Source organism: Mus caroli, unplaced genomic scaffold, assembly GCF_978045245.1.
Source record: "Mus caroli unplaced genomic scaffold, Mus_caroli_1 scaffold_7, whole genome shotgun sequence".
NCBI lineage: Eukaryota > Metazoa > Chordata > Mammalia > Rodentia > Muridae > Mus > Mus caroli.
The window spans coordinates 76,140,043-76,152,608 of record NW_028227262.1 but is presented as its reverse complement, the minus strand read 5'-3'; the positions used below and the strand labels follow the sequence as shown (position 1 = coordinate 76,152,608).

At 42.7% G+C, this 12,566-nt stretch overlaps 1 protein-coding gene across 1 annotated transcript in view; it reads right to left on the bottom strand.

Annotated features, from left to right (window-relative positions):
* The window catches only part of Dnah6 (dynein axonemal heavy chain 6), a 202,163-nt gene that overhangs the window by 94,007 nt on the left and 95,590 nt on the right, over positions 1 to 12,566 (bottom strand). The window contains exons 38-39 of the mRNA XM_021164519.2: positions 3,591 to 3,812; positions 2,379 to 2,526 (exon numbers count right to left, since the gene is read on the bottom strand). Of these exons, the coding sequence (XP_021020178.1) occupies positions 2,379 to 2,526; positions 3,591 to 3,812 (370 nt within the window). The remainder of the gene's footprint in view (positions 1 to 2,378; positions 2,527 to 3,590; positions 3,813 to 12,566) is intronic.

Below are 12,566 nucleotides of genomic sequence, written 5' to 3'. Positions count from 1 at the left end.
GAGAATGTTTCAGCCCTACCGATTCCGAGAATGTTCCAGCCCTAAGCCATCACCGATGTCCTGACCACACCCTGATACCACCAAGTTTCTGCTTCCCCGTGTAGCTGCCAAAAGAAAGAATTTCTATTGCCCCCCCTCCCATAAGTACTTCTCCTTTTGCTTGTATTGCCCTAACCCTCCCACTGATAAGTATCTGTACTTCCCCTTTTGCTTGTGCATTTAAGCCTTGGGCCTTTCTCAAAATATTGGGGCCTTGATACATTCCAGAACGGTTTCCGTGTCGTTATTCGTACAAGGCCCTCATCTCTCTCTACCCCCCATTTGGTTCTTAGGAGGAGGTCCCGTCGTGACCCTCAAATAACTGGACCTGCTGGACGGGTTACCCCAGTAGGGTCTGGACCTTTCTGGGACTCAGCCTCACCTTCTTCCCTGACCAGATGTGTGGCCTGAGTGCCTGAACATGGAGGAGGAAGGGGGTTATCTTTCCACAGAAGGATGTAGAGGGACTCTAAAAGTTTCAATTAATGAACACCACCTCATTACCTCCACATGGACTAGGCTTTGCTATTTGAAGCTATCCCAACCCCATCAATGGAAAATCCCAGAAGGAAGTAGGAAGGCAGCACAGGAGGTGGCTTCCCTACTCTGGCTTCCAGGGTTTGAGAAAAGAGCCATAGCCCTGCGGTTGAGATGAACGATAGGTGAGGATTCCAAGGCAACCAAAGCCGATTCAGAGCTCCACTTTATCTTCTGTCCCAGATGAGCCATGTAGCAAGATCCAAGTGGGGAAAAGACCTAAGAGAATCGCTCATGAAAATTTGGAGCTCATGAAAAACAAAAACAAAAATAAAAACAAAAAAACAAAACAAAACAAAACAAAAAAACGGACTGGCATCTGCTGTCCTGTGTTTAACTGAGCAAGAAAAGGGGAAGCCTGAGGAGACAGTGAGGCAGTTGGTAACCTCACTGTTAGTACATGGAGGTCAGCACAGGATGGACAATGTGGGAAGCATCTGAGCTCTGTCAGGTACCCACCCACCTGGAGGACTGTGGGCTCTGTTAAGTGAAGTCTAGCACGTAGGTTGAACTTACATTGCTGGAAGCTGGAGGAAGTTGATTCTGTGACCTGGAGATCAACATCAGGCAGCTTTCCATTAAGGAGGCTGAAACCTGGCCAGTGAATATTCTTTTAGGGATGCTCTCAAGAGCTTGCTCCTGCAAGCCTGCCTCCCAGAGTAACCCAGGGCCGGAGGATCAGGGGCCACACACGGTGACACTCTAAATGCCATCGAGGGACAAAACATTAGTCTATTCTATCTTCTCCTGCCCCTACCCATCAGAACCTCGGCACGAAGAAAGGGGTAGCATCACCCCATGCTACACCCCATGTCAATTCCTGGAGCTGCAAATCTGACTCACAACAGAGACAAGGGCTGACTTTTAATTAGGCTTGGGGTTGATGTTTTACATGGGTCCAGACTTAAAATATCTAAAGGTGACAGGAAAATTACACTTACAATGACAACAACACAACAACACAACTAGTTAATAAGGGAAAGAGAAGGAGATGCTAAAACTTGGTTGAAAACACCAACTGAAGACAAACCTAGTCTCATGTTACTTTCAACTGAACCCAGAAACTCCATGTGCCAGATATGAAGATATTTGTTAGCTTAAACATATGGAAATCGATTGAGGTTTGAGAGCTGTGGGTGGAGAGAAGAGGGGCCATGAAGTCTCAGAGACTGCAGATGATCCAGGCTGAAGGTGGCTGTCCTGGTTAGTCTTCACCTTCACTCCACTTGGAGTCTAGGTGTGTCTGTGAGAGTGTTTCCAGAGAGGTTCATTGGGGATAGGGAAGATTAACCCCGAATGTGGCTGGCACAATCCCATGGGATCCCAGAATGAATAAAAATGAAAAATTAAATAAAAAGGAGAAAGCCAGCTGAGCACCAGCATTCATGTCTCTGAGTTTCGATGGCAAATGTGGTTGTGACCACCTGCTTGCTCCTGCCGCCATGCTTTCCCCACTACGTCAGCCTTCTCCCTTAAGCCATGAGCCAAATGCCTCCTTTCAATTGCCTTTCTCAGGTATTGTCACAGCAACAAGGAAAGCAGTTGACATTGTGGTGGGAGAAATAAATGGTTTGCAGTTCACAGTGAAATATCTGGATGAGAAAAATGAGTTAGCACAACGCCTTTACTCATTCTGCACGAACTTGGGCTGAGGCTTAGGACCTATAGGAGAGATCAATGTTTTCCCCCAGAGGACTAGGCGGGCTGCTGTAAGGCGAGTTGGTTTCCTCAGCTTGCTCTCTTTGTACACAATTTACTGGCTTAGTGAATGTGCAGAGCAAAACCGTGACGATGACGCTCACCTAGAATATTTTTTCTCTTTCGTTCCAGTTTTGACTCAATGATCTCCTGAGTCCTTGAAGATGAAGTTTGGGCAGAAAAATTTAGATAAACAGGGACATAGCCAGCTGATTCTTGAATTCTATTCAGCAATCCTTTTGCAATAACAGACTTTGAATAAAAAAAGAATATGTTAATTGATTTTATATTCAATGTGATACTTTTTCAGTAGCCTGTACTGGTCACCACCCAGCACCATGAATGAAACACAGTATAGAAGAAGCAAGGATGGATCTAAACAAAACTGTTATTGTTTCACTGTGGACATTGATCTTTGGGTACATTCATCAGAACTAAAGAAATACTCGAATCAGATCTAACTTGGAAGAAAGTCTTAGTGTCATATCAAATTTATCTGTTAGTATCCAGTTAGATAATGAGGTAGACCTACATTTCTTTTCTTTTTGAAAAAATTAAAAATTTATATTTGTGAGTGTGTGTGTGTATGTGTGTGTGTGTGTGTGTGTGTGAGAGAGAGAGAGAGAGAGAGTGCTCATGTATGTGTATGGGTGCCTGTATGTCATGATGCACATGTGTGGAGGTCAGAAGGCCACTTACAGAAACTGCTTCTCTCCTTCCACCTTATGAGTTCTGAGAACGAAACTCATGGAGCCAGGCTTGGCAGCAAGCCCCTTTACTTGCTGAGACATCTCGGTGGCCCATGTTTCTCAGAGATAATATGGAAGGTAAGCAGTGAATCCTGGTTTGTGCGGAAACCTTTAGATATTTTTTTCCTCCACCCTCTCCTTACCAAATTAAAATGACCCTGAAGTTGTGGGTGTAACAGTTAAAAGTAAATAGGAAAGAGGACAGAATGGGGAGAGCTCGTGGGGAATACAGCTGCCCTGGGCAGTTTCTATCCAGACAACATGTGGCAACTGCAGAAATACACAAACATCCCTCCCTAAGTGCAAAGCTTGGTCTCCGAGACCAAGCTGAGGATACATTTAGAAACTGATAACATTTGGGGAAGTCCCAGGGTCAGTGTGGATTCTGAAGAGTTAAATTCTGAAAAAAGTGATAAAATCTAAAAAAACAAAACAAAACAAAACAGAAAAAAACCCCAAACCAAAACCCTCCCCTACTCCAGGAAACAATGTATTATTTCTGATGCTGGGCACCCTAACTCCCCAGTGCCCTCAGTTTGACAGCACTTCTGATGCATGTTTTCCTACCTTGCCGACACCAGTTGTTCCCGTAAACAACACCGAATGCTTGACGGCCAGCAGCTTTTCCATTAGATAGCCATAGCGCACCGTGTCTGTTGTGGGGACAAGCATCTCAAAGAATGGGACCTCCCTGCTGTACTTGAAGGTGGGTATGATGCGCTCCCAGGGGTCCAGGCGTTTGGTGTCAAAATCTATATGAATGCTCCACAGATCTCCAGAGCTGGGAAGCTGAAGTAGAAGACCAAATGTCGGTGGACAGCACTGACTCACAGAAATAGATACCATCATTAAAAACCAAGGCACAGAGTTGAATTTCATGCTTTTCTTTTTCTTTTTAAGAATTTGTGCAAATACCAGAGGTTAATTGCTTACTTTTTGATTTGACTGCAGTGGGGATGCATTTGTGGTGTGGTGTGGTGTGCTGTGTGTGTGTGTGTGTGTGTGTGTGTGTGTGTGTGTGTGCGTGCATGTGTGCAAGCATGCTGTGGGTGAGGAAAAAGACACACTGAGGACATTGGGTATTCTACTCTATCATTCTCTGCCTTATTCATTTGAGATGGAGTCTTACTGAACCTGGAACTAGCCTGGTGGCCATTAAGTCCCAGAGATCCTCGTGTCTCTAGCTAACAGAGTTTGGGAATGGGGATTTATTTACTTACATATTTATTTGATTCATTTTTATTTATGTATGTGTGTGCTTCTTGTCTGTATGTGCACCAGCCAAAGCCCCCCTGGGGCCTAGGCTTTAAAACCTGACCCGTGCAGAAAGAAGAGAGTGCCCAGCAGGGTGGGCTCTATGCCCAGAGTGCAGCCATACTGCTGGCTGAGAATCACCAAGGAGAGATGCCCCACCACTACCACCACCACCCTGCTCAGCAGGGAAGGGAGACAGGTCAGCCTAACTGACATCCTGTGAGTCCTGCAGCGGCACTCCTTAATCTGTTTTCACTTAAGATACAAGCACTGGCTCTCTCACCTTCCTGAGACAATCCAGGGAGCTTCTGTTAGGAAGAAATAGTGGCGGGAAGGAGATTTAAATCCTTAACTTCACTTGCCTTTTACTTTCCTAATCTACATTTTCCTTCCTTCCTTCCTTCCTTCCTTCCTTCCTTCCTTCCTTCCTTCCTTCCTTCCTTCCTTCCTTCCTTTTCCTTCCTTCCTTCCTTCCTTTTCCTTCCTTCCTTCCTTTTCCTTCCTTTTCCTTCCTTTTCCTTCCTTCCTTCCTTCCTTCCTTCCTTCCTTCCTTCCTTCCTTCCTTCCTTCCTTCCCTGCTTCCTTCCTTCCTTTTCCTTCCTTCCTTCCCTGTTTCCTCCCTCCCCCTTTCCTCTCTCTCCCAGGCCTTCTACCTCTGAGCTCCTTTCCCAGCCCTGTAACAGACTTCTTAATTACTATTTTTTTTTTTTGCTCAATTGAAATTTGTAATTTTTGTCTTTCTCCATTTCCGTATGATCTCCACAATTACTTATTCATTATAACTTTCTTTAGCTTTAATAACCCTCACACCTCCTCTATCACAACATCCTGTTCTTCCTGTACCTCATTAAGGGGGTGAAATTGAAAGGCACTTGCTTTTTACTGCATATTAGTGTCAGGTTTGTTGTTAAATCACTATCCCTGTTACTGTCACCCATTTTTCTTTAAATAGTGGCAGGGATCCTGAGTCCTAGGTGAAGACTGAGCACTAAGGAGAGCTTATAAAAGTAAACAGACCAGGGCTGCAGAGACAGCTCACAAGTTAAGCACTTGCTGCTCTTGTAGAGGATCCAAATTCAGTTTCCAGCACCCACACAGTGGCTCACAATGAACTATAACTCCAGTTCCTGGGGATCCAACTTCTTCCTCTGGCCTCTGTGGGCCCTGCACACATGTGGTGGGCACACATACATCCAGGCAAAACACTCATACACATAAATAAAAATATCTTTAAAGGCCGGGCAGTGGTGGCGCATGCCTTTAATCCCAGCCCTTGGGAGGCAGAGGAAGGTGGATTTCTGAGTTGAGGCCAGCTTGGTCTACAGGACAGCCAGGACTGCACAGAGAAACCCTGTCTCAAAAACCAAAAAACGATCAAACAAAAACAAAAACAAAAAACAACTTTAATATAAAATAAAAGATGATAGAACAAAAAAGATTCCTGCAACCCAAAGATGTGCAAATTACAGCTCAAAGTATGAAATGGCAAACACAAATCCTGCAGAAGGGGAAGATTATGGGATAACAGAAATGCCAGGAAAAGAATTCTTCATTTGCCAGAGGCAGCACATACCTTTAGCCCCATCACCTTCAGGAAGAAGCAGGTGTATATCTCTGAATTTTAGGCCAGCCTGTTCTATACAGTGAATTTAAAACCGGGGTTACATTGTGAGACCCTACCTTAAAAAAAAAAAGAATTCCGAAGACATCCGGCACCCTCCCAGCCGGAGGACAGTGACCTGCCCTGCAGGGAGCGCCATCTTGGCTCCGGGACTCCGCCGAACTTAGTCTGTACAGGTAAGACTGAGGACCACAGAGGCAGACAGCTTCTGGGACAGGCGGGAGCCACAGAGCCGCTGAGGCAGCACCCTTTTGGGGCCACAGACATCCGGCACCCTCCTAGCTGGAAGACAGTGGTCTGCCCTGCACAGGAGCCCTCTGCCTCAGGAGCAGGGAGCACATCTTGGATCCAGGACTCCACTGAACTTAGGAACTTAGTCTGCACAGCTGAGAGTGTGCACCACAGAAGCCTACAGCTTCTGTGACCTGCCAAAGCAACACAGCATCTGGGAAAGGTCCTGTTTTCCGCCTTCTTCTTCGGCCAGGAGGAGGTCCAAACGCCAGATATCTGTACACCTTCCCTTTAAGAGGAAAGCTTGTCAGCAGGGAGTGCTCTTACCACTGAAACTCAGAGGAGAGAGCCTGTCTCCCAGGTCTGCTGACAGAGGATACTCAGAATCACCAGAAGAACAACCTCTGAACAGAGACAACTATAACAACTCCAGAGATTACCAGATGGCGAGAGGTAAAGGTAAGAATCTTACTAACAGAAACCAAGACCACTCACCATCATCAGGACCCAGCACTCCCACTTCGCCCAGTCCAGGGCACCCCAACACACCTGAAAAACTAGACCTGGATTTAAAAGCATATCTCATGATGATGGTAGAGGACATCAAGAAGGACTTTAAAGAACTACAGGAGAACATGGCTAAAGAGTTACAAGTCCTTAAAGAAAAACAGGAAAACACAATCAAACTGGTAGAAGTCCTTAAAGAGAAACAGGAAAACACATCCAATCAGATGATGGAAATGAACAAAACCATACTAGACCTAAAAAGGGAAGTAGACACAATAAAGAAAACCCAAAATGAGGCAACACTGGAGATAGAAACCCTAGGAAAGAAATCTGGAACCATAGATGCAAGCATCAGCAACAGAATACAAGAGATGGAAGAGAGAATCTCAGGTGCAGAAGATTCCATACAGAACATCGGCACAACAATTAATGAAAATGGAAAATGCAAAAAGATCCTAACTCAAAACATCCAGGAAATACAGGACACAATGAGAAGACCAAACCTACGGATAATAGGAGTGGATGAGAATGAAGATTTTCAACTCAAAGGACCAGCAAACATCTTCAACAAAATTATAGAAGAAAACTTCCCAAATCTAAAGAAAGAGATGCCCATGAACATACAAGAAGCCTACAGAACTCCAAATAGACTGGACCAGAAAAGAAATACCTCCCGACACATAATAATCAGAACAACAAATGCACTAAATAAAGATAGAATACTAAAAGCAGTAAGAGAAAAAGGCCAAGTAACATATAAAGGCAAGCCTATCAGAATTACACCAGATTTTTCACCAGAGACTATGAAAGCCAGAAGATCCTGGACAGATGTTATACAGACACTAAAAGAACACAAATTCCAGCCCAGGCTACTATACCCAGCCAAACTCTCAATTAACATAGATGGAGAAACCAAAGTATTCCACGACAAAACCAAATTCACACATTATCTCTCCAGGAATCCAGCCCTTCAAAGGATAATAACGGAAAAAAACCAATACAAGGACAGGAACCACGCCCTAGAAACAACAAGAAGGTAATCCCTCAACAAACCTAAAAGAAGACAGCCACAAGAACAGAATGCCAACTTTAACAACAAAAATAACAGGAAACAACAATTACTTTTCCTTAATATCTCTTAATATCAATGGACTCAACTCCCCGATAAAAAGACATAGACTAACAAACTGGCTACACAAACAAGACCCAACATTTTGCTGCTTACAAGAAACTCATCTCAGAGAAAAAGATAGACACTACCTCAGAATGAAAGGCTGGAAAACAATTTTCCAAGCAAATGGTCTGAAGAAACAAGCTGGAGTAGCCATTCTAATATCAGATAAGATTGACTTCCAACCCAAAGTCATCAAAAAAGACAGGGAGGGGCACTTCATACTCATCAAAGGTAAAATCCTCCAAGAGGAACTATCAATCCTGAATATCTATGCTCCAAATACAAAGGCAGCCTCATTCATTAAAGAAACTTTAGTAAATCTCAAAGCACACATTGCACCTCATACAATAATAGTGGGAGACTTCAACACACCACTTTCACCAATGGACAGATCATGGAAACAGAAACTAAACAGGGACACAGTGAAACTAACAGAAGTTATGGATCAAATGGATCTGGCAGATATCTACAGAACATTTTACCCTAAAACAAAAGGATACACCTTCTTCTCAGCACCTCATGGTACCTTCTCCAAAATTGACCACGTAATTGGGCACAAAACAGGACTCAACAGATACAAAAACATTGAAATTGTCCCATGCATCCTATCAGATCACCATGGACTAAGGCTGATCATCAATAACAAAATAAATAATAGAAAGCCAACATTCACGTGGAAACTGAACAACACTCTTCTCAATGATACCTTGGTCAAGGAAGGAATAAAGAAAGAAATCAAGGACTTTTTAGAGTTCAATGAAAATGAAGGCACAACATACCCAAACTTATGGGACACAATGAAAGCATTTCTAAGAGGAAAACTCATAGCTCTGAGTGCCTCCAAAAAGAAACTAGAGAGAGCACACATTAGCAGCTTGACAACACACCTAAAAGCACTAGAACAAAAGGAAGCAAATTCACCCAAGAAGAGTAGACTGCAGGAAATAATCAAACTCAGGGGCGAAATCAATCAAGTGGAAACAAGAAGAACTATTCAAAGAATCAACCAATCAAGGAGCTGGTTCTTTGAGAAAATCAACAAGATAGATAAACCCTTAGCCAGACTAACTAGAGGGCACAGGGAAAGTATTCTAATTAACAAAATCAGAAATGAAAAAGGAGACATAACAACAGATCCTGAAGACATCCAAAACACCATCAGATCCTTCTACCAAAGGCTATACTCAACAAAACTGGAGAACCTGGATGAAATGGAGAAGTTCCTAGACAGATACCAGGTACCAAAGTTGAACCAAGATCAGGTTAATGATCTAAACAACCCTATATCCCCCAAAGAAATAGAAGCAGTCATTAATAGTCTCCCAACCAAAAAAAGCCCAGGACCAGATGGGTTTACTGCAGAGTTCTATCAGACCTTCAAAGAAGATCTAATCCCAGTTCTTCACAAACTATTCCACAAAATAGAAACAGAAGGTACTCTACCCAACTCATTCTATGAAGCCACAATTACTCTGATACCTAAACCACAAAAAGACCCAACAAAGATAGAAAACTTCAGACCAATATCCCTTATGAATATTGATGCAAAAATCCTCAATAAAGTTCTTGCTAACCGAATCCAAGAACACATCAAAACAATCATCCATCCTGACCAAGTAGGTTTCATCCCAGGGATGCAGGGATGGTTCAATATACGGAAATCCATCAACGTAATCCAGTATATAAACAAACTCAAAGACAAAAACCACATGGTCATCTCGTTAGATGCAGAAAAAGCATTTGACAAGATCCAACACCCATTCATGATAAAAGTCTTGGAAAGATCAGGAATTCAAGGCCCATACCTAACCATGATAAAAGCAATCTACAGCAAACCAGTAGCCAACATCAAAGTAAATGGTGAGAAGCTTGAAGCATTCCCTCTAAAATCAGGGACTAGACAAGGCTGTCCACTTTCTCCATACCTATTCAACATTGTACTTGAAGTCCTAGCCAGAGCAATTCGACAACAAAAGGAGATCAAAGGGATACAAATTGGAAAAGATGAAGTCAAAATATCACTTTTTGCAGATGATATGATAGTATATATAAGTGACCCTAAAAATTCCACCAGAGAACTCCTAAACCTGATAAACAGCTTCGGTGAAGTAGCTGGATATAAAATTAACTCAAACAAATCAATGGCCTTTCTCTACACAAAGAATAAACAGGCTGAGAAAGAAATTAGGGAAACAACACCCTTCTCAATAGTCACAAAAAATATAAAATATCTTGGCGTGACTCTAACTAAGGAAGTGAAAGATCTGTATAATAAGAACTTCAAGTCTCTGAAGAAAGAAATTCTAGAAGATCTCAGAAGATGGAAAGATCTTCCATGCTCATGGATTGGCAGGATCAACATTTTAAAAATGGCTATCTTGCCAAAAGCAATCTATAGATTCAATGCAATCCCCATCAAAATTCCAACTCAATTCTTCAACGAATTAGAAAGTGCAATCTGCAAATTCATCTGGAATAACAAAAAACCTAGGATAGCAAAAACTCTTCTCAAGGATAAAAGAACCTCTGGTTGAATCACCATGCCAGACCTAAAGCTTTACTACAGAGCAATTGTGATAAAAACTGCATGGTACTGGTATAGTGACAGACAAATAGACCAATGGAATAGAATTGAAGACCCAGAAATGAACCCACACACCTACGGTCACTTGATCTTCGACAAGGGAGCTAAAAACATCCAGTGGAAGAAAGACAGCATTTTCAACAAATGGTGCTGGCACAACTGGTTGTTATCATGTAGAAGAATGCGAATCGATCCATTCCTATCTCCTTGTACTAAGGTCAAGTCTAAGTGGATCAAGGAACTTCACATAAAACCAGAGACACTGAAACTTATAGAGGAGAAAGTGGGGAAAAGCCTTGAAGATATGGGCACAGGGGAAAAATTCTTGAATAGAACAGCAATGGCTTGTGCTGTAAGATCGAGAATTGACAAGTGGGACCTCATGAAACTGCAAAGCTTCTGCAAGGCAAAAGACACCATCAATAAGACAAAAAAACCACCAACAGATTGGGAAAGGATCTTTACCTATCCTAAATCAGATAAGGGTCTAATATCCAATATATATAAGGAACTCAAGAAGGTGGACTCCAGAAAGTCAAATAACCCCATTAAAAAATGGGGCTCAGAATTGAACAAAGAATTCTCACCTGAAGAATACCAAATGGCAGAGAAGCACCTGAAAAAATGTTCAACATCCTTAATCATCAGGGAAATGCAAATCAAAACAACCCTGAGATTCCACCTCACACCAGTCAGAATGGCTAAGATCAAAAATTCAGGTGACAGCAGATGCTGGCGGGGATGTGGAGAAAAAGGAACACTCCTCCATTGTTGGTGGGATTGCAAGCTTGTACAACCACTCTGGAAATCAGTTTGGCGGTTCCTCAGAAAATTGGACATAGTACTACCGGAGGATCCAGCAATACCTCTTCTGGGCATATATCCAGAAGATGTCCCAACCGGTAAAAAGGACACATGCTCCACTATGTTCATAGCAGCCCTATTTATAATAGCCAGAAGCTGGAAAGAACCCAGATGTCCCTCAACAGAGGAATGGATACAGAAATTATGGTACATTTACACAATGGAGTACTACTCAGCTATTAAAAAGAATGAATTTATGAAATTCCTAGCCAAATGGATGGACCTGGAGGGCATCATCTTGAGTGAGGTAACACAATCACAAAGGAACTCACACAATATGTATTCACTGATAAGTGGATATTAGCCCAAAACTTAGGATACCCAAGATATAAGATACAATTTGCTAAATGCATGAAACTCAAGAAGAATGAAGACCAAAATGTGGACACTGTGCCCCTTCTTAGAATTGGGAACAAAACACCCAGGGAAGGAGTTACAGAGACAAAGTTCGGAGCTGTGATGAAAGATTGGACCATCTAGAGACTGCCGTATCCAGGGATCCATCCCATAATCAGCTTCTAAACGCTGACACCATTGCATACACTAGCAAGATTTTGCTGAAAGGACCCAAAGATAGCTGTCTCTTGTGAGACTATGCAGGGGCCTAGCAAACACAGGAGTGGATGCTCACAGTCAGCTATTGGATGTATCACAGGGCTCCCAATGGAGAAGCTAGAGAAAGTACCCAAGGAGCTAATGGGATCTGCAACCCTATAGTTGGAACAACATGATGAACTAACCAGTACCCCGGAGCTCTTGTCTCTAGCTGCATATGTATCGAAAGATGGCCTAGTCGGCCATCACTGGAAAGAGAGGCCCATTGGACTTGCAAACTTTATATGCCCCAATATAGGGGAATGCCAGGGCCAAAAGAATGGGAATGGGAGGGTAGGGAAGTGGGGGGCGGTATGGGGGACTTTTGGGATAGCATTGGAAATGTAATTGAGGAAAATACGTAATAAAAAAAAAACAGTGAAAAAAAAAAAAAGAATTCCCTATCTTGTAGTTAAAAAAAATTAAAGAATTTCAAGGAGGATTTGAACAGGGTAAGTGAAGCAAGGAAATGATTTCAGGCCTGAGATTAAAATCGCCACTGCTAGTGAGAACCCTAGCAAAACGGATGGGAAATGTGACAACACGGGTGAATAAATTTACCAAGGAATCACCTGAGAAACTGGGAAAGAACCAAAGAGAAAGGTAGGAAATGAAAGTCGATCAATCAAATAAGCACGCATAATTAGCGGTTCACAAATATTCTGTGCGGAATGTGCTGTGTTGCATTGGGTGCTACAAGTGCTCGAGGGAAGA